Source organism: Panthera onca, chromosome A1, assembly GCF_046562875.1.
Source record: "Panthera onca isolate mPanOnc1 chromosome A1, mPanOnc1 haplotype 2, whole genome shotgun sequence".
NCBI classification, from domain to species: domain Eukaryota; kingdom Metazoa; phylum Chordata; class Mammalia; order Carnivora; family Felidae; genus Panthera; species Panthera onca.
The window spans coordinates 130,472,551-130,495,056 of record NC_138339.1 but is presented as its reverse complement, the minus strand read 5'-3'; the positions used below and the strand labels follow the sequence as shown (position 1 = coordinate 130,495,056).

Here is a 22,506-nt window from a genome sequence, read left to right as displayed (position 1 = left end):
TCACGGTCAGTGAGTTCGAGCCCCGCGTCGGGCTCTGGGCTGATGGCTCGGAGCCTGGAGCCTGTTTCCGATTCTGTGTCTCCCTCTCTCTCTGTCCCTCCCCTGTTCATGCTCTGTCTCTCTCTGTCCCAAAAATAAAAAAATAAACGTTGAAAAAAAAAATTAAAAAAAAAAAATAGCTGTTTGTTCAAGACAAAGATGGGATTGTTTATTAGGAAAATTTTTATCAAAAATTTTATGTATATTTAGCTGGTACACTGTCAGCTCTTGAATTCATTAGCTATTTAATCTTTCTTCATCTGGGAAAGGGAATGATGGGGATTATTCTACCCCTAGGGATTGCTGTGCAAAGGTTATGAATAATACATGTAAAGAGAACCTACAGTGCCTACAGAGTAGGAGATATTCAATGATAGCTAGAATTTATTATTGTGGCTGCCACGGAGGTATTCTGTTCAGACCTCCGTGAAGTGAGAACCTGCTGTTCCAGTGCAAAGAGTGCAGTTACCTGACAGCGCCCCAGTCCTCCCCCCCACAACCCTCCCAACTTCTCTGGAATCTGCTTCAGCTTTCAGGTTGAGGCCATCATCTTCTCAGGCAACCCCCAGCCAACGTTTGAGCATAGAAGCCCAATGTAAGACTCCTGTAATAGATAACCTTCGCTCCAGACCTCCTTATGGGGAAAGCTTCTGGCACACTTGCAATGAGGGCTGAGACTATTCCTGCCCAATACTGCTTTCTCCCTATATTCCTTTCTCAGCTGTTATCCCCTCCAGCATACCACTTGAATGAACTCTTAACTCTGTCTGAATATATACTTCCCCATGGTCCCAAGAGACATAATTGTTAACTATCAATCCACTAAAAAAAACCTGCCTATATACAGCTATAAATATAAAGCTCTCTGCATTTTTTCCTAGATTTGTTAACAAATCTATGTATATCTAAATCTTTCCAATAAGTACATTTTCTGGATATAGGCTTTTAAAGAATTAGTTAAAAGAAGACCAATGCTTACCGATGCAGATTCCATGGACTGAGGCAAAAGAACGTTGGTAACTGGTCCACCTGCACTGGTTTCAATAACAGATCTCTGGTGAGATGATGGAACCTTGATTTTTAGATGACGAGAACTTAACTTTGCTTGAAAATTTTTATCTGTATGTTCAGGATCTTTTTCAGGCTGAAATAAATTCATAATCACGAAATATACTCCATCATGAAATACATTCCATAATCATGAAATACACTGTAAAATTATTTGCAGCACTTCTCAGATGTCTTATTTTACTGTAATATTAATGTAATAATTATTACAATTAAAATAGGGTATATTTATCAATCATATAAATATTATATATATAATTCTATTCTTATTTCCTCAACTTGAAAAAGAGTTTTCAACTTAAAGATAAAGGTCTTGTAAAAAAAAAAAAAAAGTAAAGTTTTCTACATATTTAAAAATAAAATCTATTGAAAGACAAAACAGTTTGAAATACACGCAACTCGGGGTGCCTGCGTGGCTCAGTTAAGCATCTAACTTCAGCTCAGGTCATGATCTCAAGATCCATGAATTCGAGCCCCACAATGGTCTCTATGCTGACAGCTGGAGCCTGCTTCAGATTTTGGTCTCCCTCTGTCTCTGCCCCTCCCTCGCTCACACTCTTTCTCTCTCTCAAAAATAAATAAGCATTAATAAAAAAAAGAAATACACACAATTCAAAAAATTTCCCTACTACATTTAAGGTAACCTCTCTTAAACAGTGTTCCATGAAAACAGATAATAATGAGATTTATCTACCTGTCGGTAGTTCTAACTAAATTTTAGAGAAAACATCAAATGTATTTATATAAATGTATTTATTATGCAGTCATCTTCATTTAAGAAATCAAAAGTACTCTCTAAGACATCAGGAAGCTGCAACTACAAGAAAGCATGTTCCTTTACCAAGTAATCCCTCCATTGAAAATTGCATATTGCTCAGTGACTGCTTGTCTTGTGTGACTTGTCCAATACAGTATTCCCAGTTTACATATATTCAACATAACTGAGGAGGTGAAATTTGAGTTGAGTCCTGAAGAATGACAGTAGTTTTGAGTTGGGGCTGAGGGGATAAACACAATGGTAGAGAGAGGTAGGGGAAGGAAGGAAGGAGCTATAAAGTTCATTTCAATCAAAGGAAAGAACAATGGTATGGAGCAAACAGCAAGGTATTTACTGGCATCTACTGACTTGCTACTCTCATGTGTATGAAGCAAACAGCTTTTTCTCTCACTCCTGTCACCATTCTCAGCAATTTCATCACGCAAGTTGATAACTCATCTAACTAACTAACCCTCCTGCAATTTTCAGTGGTTGACCTTTGCATTTTCAATAACTTTTTCGCTTCATGGTATTTTAGTCATTCTGTGATCAAACATAGCTCTTACCATCAACAGAAATTACAGAATCACCAATTTGAATAGCTTCTTATATCCTTCCAACCTATGTTCAATTATGTTCATGAAATCAACTCCCCTCCATTGAAATTTCCAATTTACTGATCCTACCATTCTATCTTGATACATTACCCTTCTCCTGTCTTATTCCTTCCTCATCTACCAACATCTATCCTTGTAATTACGTGTGATCCCTTCTTCTATCACAGATATCTGACAAACCCCCAGCCCTAGATGACTCCTGATATCAATATCTTCTGTACCTCCACTGCAGCTGAGTGCTGGGAAAACCATACAATCTGGCATATCAAAGTCACCACAAACTCAAAAGGAGTAGCCACAGACTGGCAACTCTTCTGCATTTCTCTAGCTTCTCATGATTATGTCACTCTCTTCCCATTTTCCTGAAACCTCTGGTCTCCTTCCTTCTCCCATTCTCAGCTGACAGCCTTACCTCACACTTCCCCACAACAACAGAGGTAATCAAACGGACATGACCATTAAGGACTCAATTTTGGGGGCCTGGTGCAAACTAAAAATGTGGGGGTTCCTTGTTTAAAAAACTATTAAACATGTCAAGGCAAGAGAGCATTAAATGAAATGTGGGATCCTTCTAAGCACAAAGCCCATGCTGCTACCACTATTTTTACAAATATACCACAATGGTAATATCTCTACTCTTATTTTAAATTTTTTTTCACATTTATTTATTTTTGAGAGAGAGAGAAAGAGTGTGAGCGGGGGAGGGGCAGAGAGAGAGGGAGATACAGAATCTGAAGCAGCTCCAGGCTCTGAGCTGTCAGCACAGAGCCCAACGCAGGGCTCGAACCCATAAGCTGTGAGGTCATGACCTGAGCCGAAGTCAGACACTTAACCAACTAAGCCACCCAGCCACCCCTCTCTACTCTTTCAAAGGCCAGTTCCTCCACTTGTATTCTGGATCCCATCTTTCCTCATCTTTTCAAAGACTTCTCTCTTCCCCTAGTTGTATACGAAGTTTGTTGGGGTTTTTAAAAACAGCTTTATTGAGATATAATTCACATACCATAAAACTCATTCACTTTAAGAGTAAAATCAATGTTTTTTAGTATGTTCACAGGGTTGTACAACCACTGTAGCCTAATTTTAGAACATTTTTGTCCCTCCTAAAAGAAACTCTGTTCCCATTAGCAGTACATCTGCTAATGGAGTAAAAACAAAACAAAACATGTTTCCTCTGACCCTGCCTCTCCTTCTAATTACTGTGCTTTTTCTTAATTCCCCTTCAGAGTCAAGCTCTATATGTAATCATTACTTCCTCACTTCTTTTTTCTTTTTTTCCACCTTTATTGAGGAAAAATTGACAAATATAATTGTATATATGTGAAGTGTACAAGTAACAGTATATACATATACACTGTTGAATGATAACCAAGATCAAGATAATTAATATATCCACCATCTGACATATTAATTTTGTGTGTGTGTGAGAAAGTTTAGAATCTACTCTCAGTAACTTACAAGTATGTAACGGTGTATTATGATCATCATTATGCCATACATCAGATCTTCAGAACTTACTCTCATTATGACTGAAAGTTTGTACCTTTAGACATACATCTCCCCATTTCCCTAGACTCCTAGCCTCTGGCAACTACCATTGTATTTTCTATTCTTTGTTTCTATTCTTTGTTTTGTTTTTTGGGTATTTTTGGGTTTTGCTTGTTTTTTAGGATTCCACATATAAGTGATACCATGCAGTATTTGTCTTCCTCTAGTTTATTTCATTTAGCATAATGCCCTTCAGGTTCATATATGGCAAGATTGTAAATGGCAAGATTTTCTTCTTTTTTTATAACCAAATAATATTCCATTATCTGTATCTATATATCTATATCTATATCTATATCTATATCTATATCTATATCACTTTCTTTACCCATTCATCTATTGAAGGACATTTAGGCTGTTTCCATATCTTGGCTATTGAGAATAATACTGCAGTGAACATGGGAGTGCAGATATCTCCCTGAGATACTGATTGCATTTCCTTTTCCTTTGGATCTATACCCAGAAGTAACACTATAGGATATAGTTCTATTTTTAATAGTAACAGTAGTTTTATTTTTAATTTTATGAGGAGCCACCATATGGTTCTCCACAATACTTGTACCAGTTTACATTCCCACTAACAGTATTTAAGCTGTTAAGTATTTTTTGCACATCTTTGCCAAAATTTGCTCTTATCTTTCTGCTAATAGCCATCCTACCAGATATGAGGTGATATCTCATTGTGGTTTGCATTTCCATTTCTCAGATTATTAGCGATATTGAGCACTTTTTCATGTACGTTTTGACAACTTTTACATCTTCTTTGGGAGAATATCTATTTCGGTATTTTGCACGTTTTTTAATTGGATTATGTATTTGCTTTTTTGTTACTGAATTGTATAGGATCTTTAACTATTTTGAATATTAACCCCTTATAAGATATATGATTTGTAAATATTTTCTCTCATTCTTTGGGTTGCTTTTCCAATTAATTGTTTTATTAAAAAATAAGTTTATTTATTATAAATTTATTAATTCCTTTGCTGTATAGAAGCTCTTTAGTTTGATGTTGTCTCACTTTAGTTTTTCTTGCATGCTCCTTTCGTGTCTTATCAAAGAAATCATTGCCAAGACCAATGTCAAGGACGTTTTTCCCTACGTTTTCTTCTAGGAGTTTTATTTATATTTTCAGGTTTTATATTTACATCCTTAATCCATTTTGAGTTAATTTTTGTGAGTGGTATAAGATAGGGGTCCCGTCTCATTCTTCTGCATGTGGATATCCAATTTTCCCATTACCATTTATTGAAGAGATTATCCTTTCCCCAGTTTGTGTTCTTGGCACCCTTGTCAAAAATAAGTTGGCTGTATATACGTGGGTTTATTTCTGGGCTCTCTATTCTGTTCCACTGGTATATGTGCCAGTGCTGTACTATTTCCATTCTACAGATTTGTAATATATACTGAAATCAAGAAATGTGATATCTCCAGTTTTGTTCTTCTTTCTCAAGATTGCTTTGGCTACTTGGGGGTCTTATATGGTTCCACACAAATTTGAGGAGAGTTTTTCTATTTCTGAGAAAAAATGTGATTGGAATTTTGAAAGGACAGCATTGGCTGTGTAGATTGCTTTGGGTAGATGGACATTTTCACAATATTAATTCTTCCAATCTAAAAACATGCAATATCTTCCCATTTCTTTGTGTCCTCTTCGATTTCTTTCATCAGTGCCTTAGAGTTTATAGTGTACAGGTCTTTTACCCCCTTGGTTAAATTTATCTCTAAGTATTTTATTGTTTTTGATGAGATTCTAAATAGGATTTTTAAAGAAAAAACACAGTTCTTTCCTCCACTGAGTATTTCTCTTGTGAGTCTCCTTTACTACTCATTCAAAACACTCACACTTCTGATACTTCTGGTCACTACATGTGTTGGGAGTTTTCCCCACAACAAAATTTCTCTGCAACACCAGCTAGATGTCCTACAATTCAAATCGATTCTAACACTGTTTACCTGGAGATAATATCAGATCCCACAGGTTAAAGGCTTAGTCCCACAAGACTGCTCCCATACTAATCCAGATGCCAATCACAAGGAGTAGGTCCCCAGGTTATCCTCAAGTTCTATACAATTTGGCAACAAATTGGAAGCCCCCATCACCCTATCCTCAGGTTCAATTAATTTGCTAGGGCAAATCACATAACCCAGGGAAACACTTACATTTACTAATTTATTAAAGGATATATACTAATATAGAGTGAGGTCTGGGAGGGTCCCAAACATAAGAACTCACGAACCTAGAAGCTCTTCAAATCTCCTTCTATTAGAATTTTTATGGAGGGTTCCTCATGTAGGCATAATCAATTACTAACTTCATTCCAGCTCCTTTCCCCTCTTTGGAGAAGGGAGTGACTGGGTTGAAAATTTCAAGCTTTTAATTATGGCGTGGCCTTCCTGATGACCAGGTCCATCTAGGAGCCACAAAGGAGTACACCCAGAGTTGTCTCATGAACAGAAGATCCTCTAGTATTCTTATAACTTAGGGATTTACAAGGGTTTTAGGAGCCTTGTGTCAGGGATGGGGTCAAAAAAAATATTAAAACAAGAGACGCTCCTGGTGTTCTTAACACTTAGGAAATTACAAGCACTTAGGAGCTGTGTGCCAGGAAATGGGGATGAAGACCAAAATATATATTTCCTCTTATCTCACAGGATTGCTTTCTGATTTCTGTTTCAAATAGTTTAATGCTAGTGTATAAGAACATAACAAATTGTTGTATGTTGATTTTGTATTCTGCAACTTTACAGAATTTATCCATTAGTTCTGACAGTTTTTTGGTAGAGTCTTTAGGGTTTTCAATATATAATATCATGCCATCCACAAAGAGATAATTTCCCTTCTTCCTTTCCTATATGCATGATTTTTACTTCTTTTTCTTATCAAACTGCTCTGGCTAAAATGTGCAGTACTATACTGAATAGAAGTGGCAAGAGTGAACATCTTTTCTTATTCCTGATCTTAGAGGAAAAACTTTTAACTTTTCATCACTGAGTATGATATAAGCTATGGGCTTGTCATATGTAGCCTTTATTATGTTGAGGTATGTTCCTTCTATACCTAATTTGTTGAAAGTTTTTATTATGAAAGGATGTTGAATTTTGTCCAACGCTTTTCTGCATCTATTGAAATGATATGCTTTCTATCCTTCATTCTGTTAATGTGGTGTATCTCATTAACTGATTCTCTTATGTTGAACTATACTTTCATACCAGGGATAAATCCTATTTGATTGTGAAATATGATGTTTTCAATTCGCTCTTGAATTTGGTTTGCTAGTGTTTTGTTGAGGATTGTTATCTACGTTCATCAGGAATATTGGCCCGTAATTTTCTTTTCCTTTAGTGTCCTTTCCTGGAGTTGGTATCACAATAAAAGCTGTCCTTGTAAAATGAGTTTGGAAGTGTTCCTTCCTCTTCAGTTTTTAGAAAAGTTTGAGAAGGACTGATATTAATTCTTCTTTAAACATTTAAACATTAGATGAGGCACCTGAGTGTCTCAGTTGGTTGAGCGTCCAACTCTCGATTTCAGCTCAGGTCATGATCCCAGGGTTGTGAGACTGAACCCCACATCAGGCTCTGTGCTGAATGTGGAACCTGCTTAAGACTCTCTCTCTCTCTCTCTCTCTCTCTCTCTCTCTATCCAAAGGTAGCCAATTCCCGTCACTGAACTTGCTTGCCACCGTGCAAACGCCCACCGCTGTGCTTCTGTGGATCCATCCCTCCGACAGGCCTGCTTCCCTCCCGGTGCTGTGGGGCCCCTCCCACAAGGGACCACCGAAGGCAAAACTAGCTAAGCCTGCCCCTCCCGCCCCTGTGCACCTTGCAGAACCACCTGGCTAATACGCCCTTGACCAGATCCCATCAAAGCAGCACCACAAGCCTGGCAGTATGCAAGTAGCCCAGACAGGGCCACACCACTCCACAGTGAGTCCTGCCCCTGGGAGAGGGGAAGATGAGGTACACACCAGTCTGACTGTGGCCCCAGTGGTGGGCTGGGGGCAGACATCAGGTCTGACTGTGGCCCTGACACAAGTTACTGCTAACAGCACAGGGGAAGTGTCCTGCAGTTTGGAGTTACCACAGGGACTACCCAAAATGATGAAATGGAATAATTCTCCTCAAAAGAAACTCCAGGAAGTAGCGACAGCTAATGAATTGATCAAAAACGAGTTAAGCAATATAACAGAACAAGAATTTAGAATAGTAGTCATAAAATTAATTGCTGGGTTTGAAAACAGCATAGAGGACAGCAGAGAATCTATTGCTACAGAGATCAAGGGACTAAGAAATAGTCATGGGGAGCTAAAAAATGCTATAAATGAGCTGCAAAATAAAATGGAGGCAGCCATAGCACGGATTGAAGAGGCAGAGGAGAGAATAGGTGAATTAGAAGATAAAATTATGGAAAAAGAGGAAGCTGAGAAAAAGAGAGATAAAAAAATCCAGGAGTATGAGGGGAGAATTAGATAACTAAGTGATGCAATCAAATGGAACAATATCCATATCATAGGAATTCCAGAAGGAGAGAGAGAAAGGGGCTGAAGGTATACTTGAACAAATTATAGCTGAGAACTTCCCTGATCTGGGGAAGGAAAAAGGCATTGAAATCCAAGAGGCACACAGAACTCCCTTCAGATGTAACTTGAATCGATCTTCTGCACAACATATCATAGTGAAACTGGCAAAATACAAGGATAAAGAGAAAATTCTCAAAACAGCTAGGAGTAAACATGCTGCCAGAAAGGAATGGCAGGAAATCTTCAATGTGATGAACAGAAAAAAAATATGCAGCCAACACTCCTTTATCCAGCAAGTCTGTCATTTAGAATAGAAGGAAGGAGACATAAAGGTCTTCCTAAACAAACAAAAACTAAAGGAATTTACCACCACTAAACCAGCCCTACAAGAGATCCTAAGGGGGATCCTGTGAGACAAAGTGCCAGAGATATCAGTACAAGCATGAAACCTACAGACATCATAATGACACTAAACCCCTATCTTTCATAATAACACTGAATGTAAATGGACTAAATGCGCCAACCAAAAGACATAGGGTATCAGAATGGATAAAAAAACAAGACCCATCTATTTGCTATCTACAAGAGACTCATTTTAGACACAAAGATAACTTCAGATTGAAAGTAAGGGGATGGAGAAGTATCTATTATGCTACTGGAAGTCAAAAGAAAGCTGGAGTAGCCATACTTATATCAGACAAACTAGACTTTAAATTAAAGGCTGTAACAAGAGATGAAGAAGGACATTATATAATAATTACAGGGTCTATCTATCAGGAAGAGCTAACAATTATAAATGTCTATGCACCAAATACGGAAGCCCCCAAATATATAAAACAATTAATCACAAACATAAAGCAACCTTATTGATAAGAATGTAGTAATTGCAGGGGACTTTAATACCTCACTTAGAGCAATGGATAGATCATCTAGACACAGAATCAATAAAGAAACAAGGGCCCTGAATGATACATTGGATCAGATGGACTTGACAGATATATTTAGAACTCTGCATCCCAAAGCAACAGAATATATTTCTTCTCGAGTGTACATGGAAGATTTTCTAAGAGAGATCACATACTGGGTCACAAAATAGCCCTTCATAAGTATAAAAGAATTGAGATCATACCATGCACTCTTTCAGACCACAAGGCTATGAAACTTTAAATCAACCAAGAAAAAGTCTGGAAAACCTCCAAAAGCATGGAGGTTAAAGAACACCCTACTAAAGAATGAAGGGGTCAACCGGGAAATTAGAGAAGAAATTTAAAAATATATGGAAACAAATGAAAATGAAAATACAATAATCCAAACACTTTGGGATGCAGCGAAGGCAGTCCTGAGAGGAAAATACATCGCAATCCAGGCCTATCTCAAGAAACAAGAAAAATCCCAAATACAAAATCTAACAGCACACCTAAAGGAAATAGAAGCAGAACAGCAAAGAACCCCAAACCCAGCAGAAGAAGAGAGATAATAAAGATAAGGGCAGAAATAAACCATATAGAATCTAAAAAAACTGTAGAGCAGATCAATGAAACCAAGAGTAGGTTTTTTGACAAAATAAACAAAATTGATAAACCTCTAGCCAGGCTTCTCAAAAAGAAAAGGGAGAGGACCCAAATAGATAAAATCATGAATGAAAATGGAATTATTACAACCAGTCCCTTAGAAATACAAGCAATTATCAGGGAATACTAGGAAAAATTATATTCCAACAAACTGGACAACCTGGAAGAAATGGACAAATTCCTAAGCACCCACACACTTCCAAAACTCAAACAGGAAGAAATAGAAAACTTGAGCAGACCCATAACCAGCAAATAAATTGAATCAGTTATCAAAAGTCTCCCAACAAATAAGAGTCCGGGACCAGATGGCTTCCCTGGGGAAGTCTACCAGACATTTAGAGCAGAGATAATACCTATCCTTCTCAAGCTGTTCCAAAAAATAGAAAGGGAAGGAAAACTTCCAGACTCATTCTATGAAGCCAGCATTACTTTGATTCCCAAACCAGACAGAAACCCCACAAAAAAAGAGAACTACAGGCCAATATCCCCGATGAATATGGATGCAAAAATTCTCAACAAGACACTAGCAAATCAAATTCAACAGCATATAAGAATTAATCACCATGATATATTGGGATTCATTCCTGGGGTGCAGGGCTGGTTCAACATTCGCAAATCAATCAATGTGATACATCGCATTAATAAAAGAAAAGATAAGAACCATATGATCCTGTCAATCGATGCAGAAAAAGCATTTGACAAAATTCAGCACCCTTCCTTAATAAAAACCCTCAAGAAAGTCAAGATAGAAGGAACATACTTACACGTCATAAAAGCCACTTATGAAAAGCCCACAGATAATATCATCCTCAATGGGGAAAAACCGAGAGCTTTCCGCCTGAGATCAGGAACACGACAGGGATGTCCACTCTCACCGCTGTTGTTTAACATAGTGTTGGAAGTTCTAGCATCAGCAATCAGACAACAAAAGGAAATCAAAGGCATCAAAATTGGCCAAGATGAAGTCAAGCTTTCGCTTTTTGCAGATGACATGATATTATACATGGAAAACCCAAAAGACTCCACCAAAAGTCTACGAGAACTGACACATGAATTCAGCGAAATCGCAGGATACAAAATCAATGTACGGAAATCAGGTGCATTCTTACACACTAATAATGAAGCAACAGAAAGAGTAATAAAGAAACTGATCCCATTCACAATGGCACCAAGAATCATAAAATAACCTAGAAATAAACCTAACCAAAGATGCAAAAGATCTGTATGCTGAAAACTATAGAAAGCTGATGAAGGAAATTGAAGAAGATATAAAGAAATGGAAAAACATTCCATGCTCATGGATTGGAAGAATAAATATTGTTAAAATGTCAATACTCCCAAAGCTATCTACACATTCAATGCAATCCCAATCAAAATTGCACCAGCATTCTTCTTGAAGCTAGAACAAGCAATCCTAAAATTTGTATGGAACCACAAAAGACCCCGAATAGCCAAAGTAATATTGAAGAAGACCAAAGCAGGAGGCATCACAATCTCAGACTTTAGCCTCTACTACAAAGCTGTAATCATCAAGACAGCATGGTATTGGCACAAAAACAGACACATAGATCAGTGGAATCGAATAGAGACTCCAGAATTGGACCCACAAAAGTATGGCCAACTAATCTTTGACAAAGCAGGAAAGAATATCCAATGGACAAAAGACAGTCTCTTTAACAAATGGTGCTGGGAGAACTGGACAGCAACATGCAGAAGAATGAAACTAGACCACTTTCTTATACCACTCACAAAAATAAACTCAAAATGGATAAAGGACCTGAATGTAAGACAGGATACCATCAAAACCCTAGAGGAGAAAGCAGGAAAAAACCTCTCTGACCTCAACCGCAGCAATTTCTTACTTGACACATCCCCAAAGGCAAGGGAATTAAAAACAAAAATGGACTATGAGGACCTCATGAAGATAAAAAGCTTCCGCACTGCAACAGAAACAATCAACAAAACTAAAACGCAACCAACAGAATGGGAAGATATTTGCAAATGACATATCAGACAAAGGGCTAGTATCCAAAATCTATAAAGAACTCACCAAATTCCACACCTGAAAAACAAATAATCCAGTGAAGAAATGGGCAGAAAACATGAACAGACAATTCTGTAAAGAAAACATCCAGATGGCCAAGAGGTACATGAAAAGATGCTAATGTCACTCCTCATCAGGGAAATACAAATCAAAACCATACTCAGATACCACGTCATGCCAGTCAGAGCAGCTAAAATGAACAAATCAGGAGACTATAGATGCTGGAGAGGATGTGGAGAAACAGGAACCCTCTTGCACTGTTGGTGAGAATGCAAACTGGTGCAGCCGCTCTGGAAAACTGTGGAGGTTCCTCAAAAAATTAAAAATAGATCTACCCTATGACCCAGCAATAGCACTGCTAAGAATTTACCCAAGGGATACAGGAGTGCTGATGCATAGGGGCACTTGTACCCCAATGTTTATAGCAGCACTTTCAACAATAGCCAAATTATGGAAAGAGCCTAAATGTCCATCAACTGACGAATGGATAAAGAAGTTGTGGTTTATAAACACAATGGAATACTACATGGCAATGAGAAAGAATGAACTATGGCCTTTTGTAGCAACATGGATGGAACTGGAGAGTGTTATGCTAAGTGAAATCAGTCATACAGAGAAAGACAGATACCATATGTTTTCACTCCTATGTGGATCCTGAGAAACTTAACAGAAGACCATGGGGGAGGGGAAGGGAAAAAAAGTTAGAGAGGGAGGGAGCCAAACCATAAGAGACCCTTAAAAACTGAAAATAAACTGAGGGTTGATGGGGGGGTGGGATGGAGGGGAAAGTGGGTGATAGGCATTGAGGAGGGCACCTGTTGGGATGAGCACTGAGTGTTGTATGGAAACTAATTTGACAATAAATTTCATAGTAAAAAAAAAAAAAGATTTTCTCTCTTTCTCTGTCTGCCCCTCTTCCACAGCTCATGCTCTCTCTCTAAAATAATTTTTTTTTTTTAAATTATACATTTGGTAGAATTCACCAGTGAAGTCATCTGGTGTCTCAATTGCCAGAGATTTTTTATTACTGATTCAGTCTCCTTGCTTTTTGTCTGTTCAGATTTTTTATTACTTAATTTTTCAGTCTAGGTAAGTTTCTATCTGTTTCTAGGAATTTATCCATATATTTATCTAATTTGTTTATGTATAATTACTCATGGTACTGTTATGTTCCTTTGTATTTCTGTGGTATGAACTGTAGTGTCTCCTCTTTCATTATAATTTTATTAATTGGAGTAATCTTTCTTTCTTTTTTAAAGTTTATTTATTTATTTTGAGAGAGAGAGAGATAGAGAGAGAGAGGTAGAGGGAGAGATCAGAGAGAGAATCCCAAGCAGGTTCCACACTGCCGTGCAGAGCCCCACACAGGGCTTGAACTCACAAACTGTTTAGGACCTGAGTCAAAATCAAGCGTTGAGCATTTAAATGACTGAGCCACCCAGGCACCCCTCTTTCTTTCTTAAACTGGACAAAAGTTTTTCAATTGTTCATCTTTTAATAAAACTAACTCTTAGTTTTGTTAATGATTCCTATTGTCTTTCTAATCTCTATTTCATTTATTTCTTCTTTAATTTTTATTTCTTTCCTTCTGCTAACTTTGGACTTTGTTCTTTTTCTAGTTCCTTGCAGTATAAGGTTACGTTGCTTATTTGAGACCTTAGTTTTTTCTTAAGGACAGTATTTATCACTATAATGTTCTCTCTTGGGTTACTTTTGCAGCATCCCTTAAGTTTTGGTATGTTGTGTTTCCATTTTCATTTGTCTCAAGATATTTTTGGTATCTCTTTTGATTTCTTCTTTGACTCATTAGTTGCTCACAAATGTGTTAATTTTCACATATATGTGAATGTTCTCCCTTTCCCTTTTTTTAAGTGTCTTTGAGAGAAAGAGAGAAGGAGCATGAGTGGCTGAAGGGCAGAGAGACAGAATCCCAAGCAGGCTCTGATAGTTCAGACATGGGGCTCAAACCCATGAACCATGAGATCATGAGCTGAGTCAAAACCAAGAGTCGGTAGCTTAACTGACAGAGCCACCCAGACACCCTCCCCCCTTTCCTTCTGTTACAAATTTTTAGTGTCATGCCAATGTGTTCAGAAAAGATAGTTGATATAATTTCAATCTTTTTAAATTTGGTAAGACTTGTTTTGTGCCACAACATGTAATCTATCCTAGAGCATGTTCCATGTGCACTGAGAAGAATGTGGACTCTATTGTTGTTAAATAAAATGTTTTGTATATGTCTGTTAGGTCCATTTGGTCTAAAGTGTTGTCCAAATCCATTATTTCCTCCATGATTTTCTCTCTGGATCATCTATTCATTGTTGAATAATAGGGTATCGAAGTATTCTACTATTATTGCATTGTTGTGTATTTCTGCCTTGAGACCTGTTAATGATTATGTAATATAATTAAGTGCTTCAGTATTGCGTCTGTATATATTTAACTTGTTATATCCTCTTGATGAATTGACCCCTTTATCATTATGTAATAACATTGTCTGTTATTACAGCTTTAACTTAAAATCTATTTAGTCTGATAAAAGTATACCTTTTATCATCAGGAGTATACTCCTGTTCTCTTCTAGTTTCCATTTCCATGGAATAATTTTTTCCATTCTTTCACTTTCAGCTTAATTGTCTTTAAAGCTTAAGTGAGTCTCTTGTAGGCAGCATGTAGTTGCGCTATTTTTTATTCCCCCACTTTGTGTCTTTTAAATGAAGAATTTTAATCATTTAAAGTAATTTTTGATAGGTAAGAACTTACTGATAGTAAGCACTATCATTTTTTAATTACTTTCTGATTGTTCTACAGTTCCTTTGTTCCCTTCTTCCTCTCTTGCTGTCTTTTTTATGAACGAATGATCTTTTTAAAATTTTTTTAAATGTTTTATTTATTTTTGAGAGAGAGACAGACTGCAGGTAGGGGAGGGGCAGACAGAGAGAGGGAGACACAGATTCTGAAGCAGGCCCCAGGCTCTGAGCTGTCAGCACAAAGCCCGATGCGGGTTTCGAACTCATGAACTGTGAGATCATGACCTGAGCTGAAGTCGGATGCTCAACGGACTGGGCCACTCAGGTGCCCCTCTTTATGAATGGATGATTTTTATAGTGGTATGCCTTGATTCTTTTTATCATTTGTGAGTCTCTTAAAGATTTTGGCTTTGGGATTACCATAGGGCTTTCAAAATACTTGTAATAGTCTATTTTAAGATGATAACAAATCAACTTCAACTGCACAAAAATATTCTACTCCCCACCTCCACATATGTTTTATGTTTTTGGTGTCCCAATTTACTTCTTTTTATATGTTATATTTCCTTCTTTTCTATAACTCTTCAATCTATTCTAATCTGGCTTGTCTGTCACCAGTCCACTAAAATTATTCATGCTAGAGTCATTGGTTTCCTTCTTGATTGTGAATGCAACTGACTTTTAAAAAACTAACAAATTTTTTAGAGAAGTTTGAGGTTCACAGAAGAATTGAGCAAAATGCATAGAGTTCCCATATACCCCTTGACCATACTCATGCACAATCTCCCTTATTTAATGTACTGCAACACAGTGTTACATTTATTAGGATAGATAAACTTATACTGGCATATTATTTTCCTTCTCCTTGAAGAACTTCCCTTAATATTTCTTAAAAGGAAGGCCTACTGGCAACAAATTATAAATTTTTGTTTGTCTGAGAAAATCTTTAATTGTCCTTCATTTTTGAAGGAGAATTTCACAAGGTATAGAATTCTAGCTTGGTTGTTTTTTTCTCTCAGCAAATATTTCACTTCAGTCTTTTATTTCTTAATAGTTTCTAAGGAGAGGTCTGTAATGCTTACCTTTGCTCTTCTATAAGTAAGGTGTTTTTCTCCCTCTGGCTTCTTTAAAAATTTTTTTCTTTCTCTTTGATTTTCTGATGTTTGAATATAATAAATCTAGATGTAGTTTTGGGAGCATTTATCCTGTGTGGTATTCTGTGAACTTCCTGAATCTATGATTTGGTATCTGACAATAATTTTGGGAAATTCTGACTCATTATTGCTGCAAATGTTGCTTTTGTTCCTTTTTCTGTTTCTTTTCTTTCTGGAATTCCAATTATGTGTATGTCACACCTTTTGCAGTTGTTTCACAGTTATTGAATAGTCTGGTTTTTGTTTTGTTTTTTTGTTTTTTTTCTCTTTTTTCTCTTTGCTTTTCAGTTTTGGAAGTTTCTTCGGTCATATCCTCAAACTTAGGTATTCTTTCCTAAGTTGTGTCCAGTCTACTAATGAGTCCATCAAAGCCATTCTTTATTCTTGCTATAGTATTTTTAATCTCTAGCATTTCTTTTTTGATCTTTCTTAGAACATCTATCTTTGTGTTTATATTATTCATCTGTTCTTGCATGTTGTCTACTTTTTCCTATAATGTCCTTAGCATATTAATCATAGTTATTTAAAAATTCTGGTCTGATAATTCTAATACTACTGCCACATCTGACTCTGATTCTGATGTTTATTCAGTCTCTCAAACTTTTTTTTGCCTTTTAATATGCCTTGTAATTTTTTGCTAAAAGGTAGACAAGATGTACTGGTTAACAGGAACTGTGGCAAATAGGCCTATAGTAATGTAGTGGTAAGATGTGGGGGGAGGGGAAGAAGTCACAGGGCTGTGATGACATCTTTTTTGTTTATTGTTTAGCCTGTGCTTCTAGATGGTAAAATTCACCAGTGTTTCTTGGTTCTCACACCTCCTTAGGTGGGACAGCACAGCTAGAGAGAGGTGTAGTTGTGTATTTCCTGTTCTTTTTTTAAGTTTATTTATTCATTTTGAGAGAGAGAGAGAGCAAGGGTGCACACGTGTTGGGGAGGAGCAGAGAGAGAGGGAGAGAGAGAATCCCAAGCAGGATCCGCACTGTCAGTGCAGAGTCCCATGCGGGGCTTGAACTCACAAACTGTGAGATCATGACCTGAGCTGAAATCAAAAGTTAGACCCTTAACCAGATGAACTACCCAGGCTCCCCTGTAGTTGGGTATTTCCATTCCCCCATGTGGAAGTTAGAGGAAGCTAGAATTGGAGTATTTTTCTTTCCTCATTTGAAAAAGCAGAGCTGGCTGGAGTTGGGTACTTCCCTTCCCCCAGGTAGGATAGCCTCTGCTAAAATACCAGCAAATTAAGCTCTGGTAAAATATTTTCTTCTGATGGAAGGCTTTGTTAAGAACAAAATACTCCAGGGGCACCTGGGTGGCTCAGTTGGTTAAGCAAACAACTCTTGATTTTGGTTCAGGACATGATCTCAAGGTTTGTGGGATCAGGTTCCATGTTGGGCTCCATGCTGAGCATGGAGCCTGCTTGAGATTCATTCTCTCTCTCTCTCTCTCTCTCCCCCTCTCCCCTGCTTTATATTTCTCTCAAAATAAATAAAAAAATTTTAAAAAACATTAAAAAAGAACAAAAAAGAACAGAATATTCTAGTGTATTTCCAAATGGTTCTTTTTCCCTTCTCACTACTAAAAGCATGAGGGGATTTTTCTTTGATATTTACTGTGAGGACTTGGTAGAGGTCCCTCCTAGAAGTAAAGCTCATAAAAGTATTGAGGCCCCCTGATGACTCTGTTCCTCTTGAGTTTTTAACTCTCAGTGTTGTCCTCAGTGAGCCTCCAGCAACTCACCAATCACACTAGCACTGGTTCCTATTCCAGCACTGGTTCTCAGGGAGGTTTCTGTTCACACATTTCTGTTCCAGTAAGTCATGATTGTCTATATCCACTGACCTGTCTTTCCAAGTTTTACTGCAGCACTTTAGCCTATGACCTTATATTTCTGACATGCCTAAAAAGAGTTGTTGATTTTTCACTTTGTTCAGCTTTTTACTTGTTAGGACAGAGAGGTGACTTCTAAGTTCCTTACATGCTAGACCAGAAATTTGAAGTCCTCCAATTTTATAAAGTTCTTTATAACACTGGGATTCCAAGCAACATTCAGCATTGTTAACCACTCCCTCTTTTAGGAGTAAATGCTCTCCTCTCTTGTCTTCTATGATACCATATTCTGTTTATTTCCCTCCTTTTCTCTGTCCATTCTTACTTTTGTACCTGACCATAAAGCTTTCCAAGGAATGATCCTGGACTCTTGTCTCTTCCTCACTTGATAGATACTCATTCTTTCTAACATGCTTTCATCTATTTCTATGAATTTAAAACACTGTACACTTCTTTTCTGTCCTAACCTGCAGAGTTGTAGCCAATGGTCCTTCCAACATTTTCATTTTCAGGTGCCCTCAAACTTCCTGCCTTTCCTATCACAGTAAATAGCACCTTTATCCACCAAAGCTGGTTAATACAGAAACCTAGATGTCTTTTTTGACACCTCTCATTCTTTTACCCTCTATATCCGATTCTTGAACTCTACAGGCATAATTATCTTGAATCCATGCTTATTTTTCCATCTCTCCTACAAAAAACCCTAGTCAAAGGCACCACAATCTTTTTTTTTTTTTTTTAATGTTTACTTTTGAGAGATTGCGTGCAGGGGAGGGACAGAGGGAGAGGGAGACAGAGGATCCGAAGTGGGCTCTGCACTGACAGCAGACAGCCTGATGTAGGGCTTGAATTCACAAATCACGAGATCATGACCTGAGCCCAAATTGGACGCTTAACTGACTGAGCCACCTACGCGCCCCAAAGCCACCACAATCTTGCACCTAAAATATCTGCAACTTCATCCTACGGAGTCTTCCTACTGACAGTCTTGCCCTTTTGCAATTTTCTCCCCAATGTATACAATGACAGTAAAGTGTAGTGTAAAGAATACAGGATTAGATCCAGAAAGACCTGCCACAAACTCTTCAAACATACTAATTAATATCTAGACCTCATTTTCTCAGCTATAAAATGGGTGGAAACAAAACAAAACAAAACAAAAACTTAGGTGATAGGAATGCTATAAGGAAAAGATACAATTTATAAAAAAAGTGCTTAGAATAATGCTTAGCATTGAATACTCACTCAAATAGTAGCTCTATTACATACAAAACAAAATTCAATTTCCTCCCCAAAGATCTCTAGACTCTAGGACTAAAGTACTAATTCACAAATATTCCTCAGCAGAAAACACTGCTGTGGACATACAGCAAATGTCTTATTTTCACCTTAAGTGAATGTTTAATAGACATCCACTTATCCAAAAGGAATCTGGAAAATCTGCAAATTTCAATTCTCTTTCACTAAACCTATATAGAGTATATATTCAAGTAACAATAATATTAACTACTAAATTCAAAAAATATTTGAAATTATTGACTTAAATAACTGAAAAATAATTCCTATAAAACTGTTAGTTAAGAATATGCTCTGGGATGAGCACTGGGTGTTGTATGGAAACCAATTTGACAATAAATTTCATATATTGAAAAAAAAAAAAGAATATGCTCTATATTAATTAAAGTTATGGTTTATGTAGTTATTCTGCTTTAATACTTGCTTTTTTCTTTGTTTTTTCAGGTGCTGAAGGGTAAGTTTTCTCAGCAAGTAAAACTTCACAAGCTGCATTATCTGTAAAGAAAAAGATACTTCAATATTTTAATTATTTAACCTCTCCTTAACTATAAGTATAGAAAATAGAACTCAAATTTGAAAAACAAAACCCTGATTTCAATGACTGCATCTCTGTAATAGTTTCAGAAGAAAAACTTAATATATGTTGAATAATCTGACTTGCTATAGATAAGAGTCCCAGGTTTCATAGGAGTAAATAAGCTCTATGTAAAATATTTACTTTTCAATTAATAGAGAAAGGTGTGTGTGATTAAAATTCTTCATTAATTATCCTTTCATTTCCATATTCCTGTATTTTCAGGCTCTCTTGAAACTTCTCTACTGCAACTTTTCTATCAACATTTAAAAGATAGTCAGGACTCTTTGATCTTAACAAAAACTTTATCTGTACCCAATACCCCTTCATGCTATATCCCCTCTCTCCTCTTATCCACAGGCATGTCCACATTACTAACATAACTTCCTCTCCTCCTGTTTACTCCCAAACCCACAGCAATCTAATTTCAGGTCCCACAAATATGAGCAGAAACCTTTCCTGCCCTACCTTATTGGACATCAGTACAACAAGCATGAACATTTTCCCTTTGGTCCCTTTCATGGCTCCTACTCAGTCCTGACTCTTCTCTTTTTTTTCACTCTCCAGACTCAATCCAAAAAGCAACAAAAATCTTTTGACTGTCTGCTTTCTGCCAAAGTTACCTAGCATATGTACTTAATATGCAAATTTGGCTTTTCTTTGTTCTTAACACTAATACCTTGCTTTAAGGCAACAAGAGATTTCCCTTCGGATTATTTCAGTAGTTTTTCAATTTTGCCCCTCTGTACTCCACTACCCACGTTACATACCTAAAATACAAGTCTAATATCATCTGCTTAAAACTTCCCCAAGGCTTTCCACTTCATTCCAGTTAAAACTCAAGCTTTTTAACTTAGCATATAAAATCCTGATTTTTGTGATGCCTGCCTATAATACATATACATTCCCAGCCTCGTTGCAGAGGCTAATTAGGTTTCTAGATACAAATAGGATACCCATTTAAATTTGAATTTCAGATGAGCAAGTAATTTTTTAGTATAAGTATATGCCATGTAATAGTACAAGCATATACAATATTTGTGACATAATTATATTAAAAATTATTTATCTGAATTCAAAATTAACTGACCATTCTGCATCTTTACTTGCTAAATCTGGCAACCCTTGAGACTAACCACTTCACTCATCTTCATCTCCTCAAGTAGAGGGAAGTAGTAGGTTTCAGAATTCTGTAACAGATAAAATTGGTACCAAGGTTTGGTAATAGATTAAGTCTAAGAAGTAACAAAGAGGAAGGTGTCAAGAATGATCCCGATGTTTCCAGTCTGCTAAGCTACACTTGATAGACGGAAGACACTAGTGGAAGACCAAGTTAGGTCTTGGTTGTGACGATTCTCAGTCCTCAATTCCTGCTTTATTTATTCTCTTGGTAACTTTTGTTACAGCTACTTCTAAATGCTGAAGTGTTTCATTTACATTCTTTTTGCATGTTTGTTTTCTATGCCACTTCCTAGGTGATCTCATCTGATCCTATGGCTTTAAAACATTTATATTCTTGACTCCAGATATTTATTTATAGCTCCAGTCTCTGCCCTAAACTCCAGACTCCTGTATCACAAACTGCTCTCATTACATCTCTACTTGAAGGCTAATAAGTCTCTTAATGTTTTAATATTTTATTGAAGAACTCTACGTACACAATAGTAGGCACAAATCTTAAATATGTATGTATTCACCCATATAATCCCCACCCAAATCAAGGTATAAAATATTCCAACACGTCAAAAGTTTCCTATATGTTCCTTCCCATTCAGCACCCCCTTTCCAAAGATTACCACTATTCTTATTTCTACTATCCAAAATAGTCTTGCCTGTTCTTGAACTTCATATATATGGAATTACACAACACATACATGTTTTTGTCTGCATCATTTCATGAAACATTAGGTACAGGAGTAGAGAGATAAAATTCAATGTTGAAACCAAATTCTCTTTTTTTTAATATGAAATTTATTGTCAAATTGGTTTCCATACAACACCCAGTGCTCATCCCAAAAGGAAACCAAATTCTCTTAATCATCCTCCCAACTTGTTCTGTCCTCCAGTGCTTTCTCAAGAAATGATACCATCATTCATCCACTTGCTTAAACCAGTAATTTTAGACTCTTCCTTGACATTTATTTTTCTCTTACCCAACATACAGATTAATCAGAAAATCCTAATGCTTTGAAATATATTCCGGGGGCACCTGGGTGGCTCAGTTGGTTAAGCATCCAACTTCGGTCAGGTCATGATCTCACAGTCCATGAGTTCGAGCCCTACATTGGGCTCTGTGCTACCAGCTCAGAGCCTGGAGCCTGCATTGAATTTTGTGTCTACCTCTCTCTCTGCTCCTCCCTATTCATAATGTGTCTCTCTCTCTCTCTCTCAAAAATAATAAAACACTAAAGGTATATATATATATATATATTCCAAATCAGACCACTGCTACCACGTTAGTCTCATACCATTACCTGACCACTACAATAGTTTAACAGGGTCTCTTTGCCTTCTTAGTCTATCTCCACATAGCAGCCAGAGTGATTATTCTAAAATATGTATCCAAGGGGCGCCTGGGTGGCTCAGTCAGTTAAGTGTCTGACTTCAGCTCAGGTCATGATCTCGCAGTTCTTGAGTTCAAGCTCTATGTTGGGCTCTGTGCTGACAGCTCAGAACCTGGAGCCTGCTTCACATTCTGTGTCTCCCTCTTTCTCTGCCCCTCCCCCACTCATGCTCTGTCT

General features: G+C 37.1%; 1 protein-coding gene across 2 annotated transcripts in view; it reads right to left on the bottom strand.

The window, feature by feature from the left end:
* Nucleotides 1-22,506, bottom strand: part of MEIKIN (meiotic kinetochore factor) — a 79,237-nt gene that overhangs the window by 29,045 nt on the left and 27,686 nt on the right. For both annotated transcript variants that reach the window (XM_078451291.2, XM_078451289.2), the window contains exons 9-10: nt 19,616-19,686; nt 1,019-1,183 (exon numbers count right to left, since the gene is read on the bottom strand). In XM_078451291.2, coding sequence (XP_078307417.2) covers nt 1,019-1,183; nt 19,616-19,686 — 236 coding nt within the window. The remainder of the gene's footprint in view (nt 1-1,018; nt 1,184-19,615; nt 19,687-22,506) is intronic.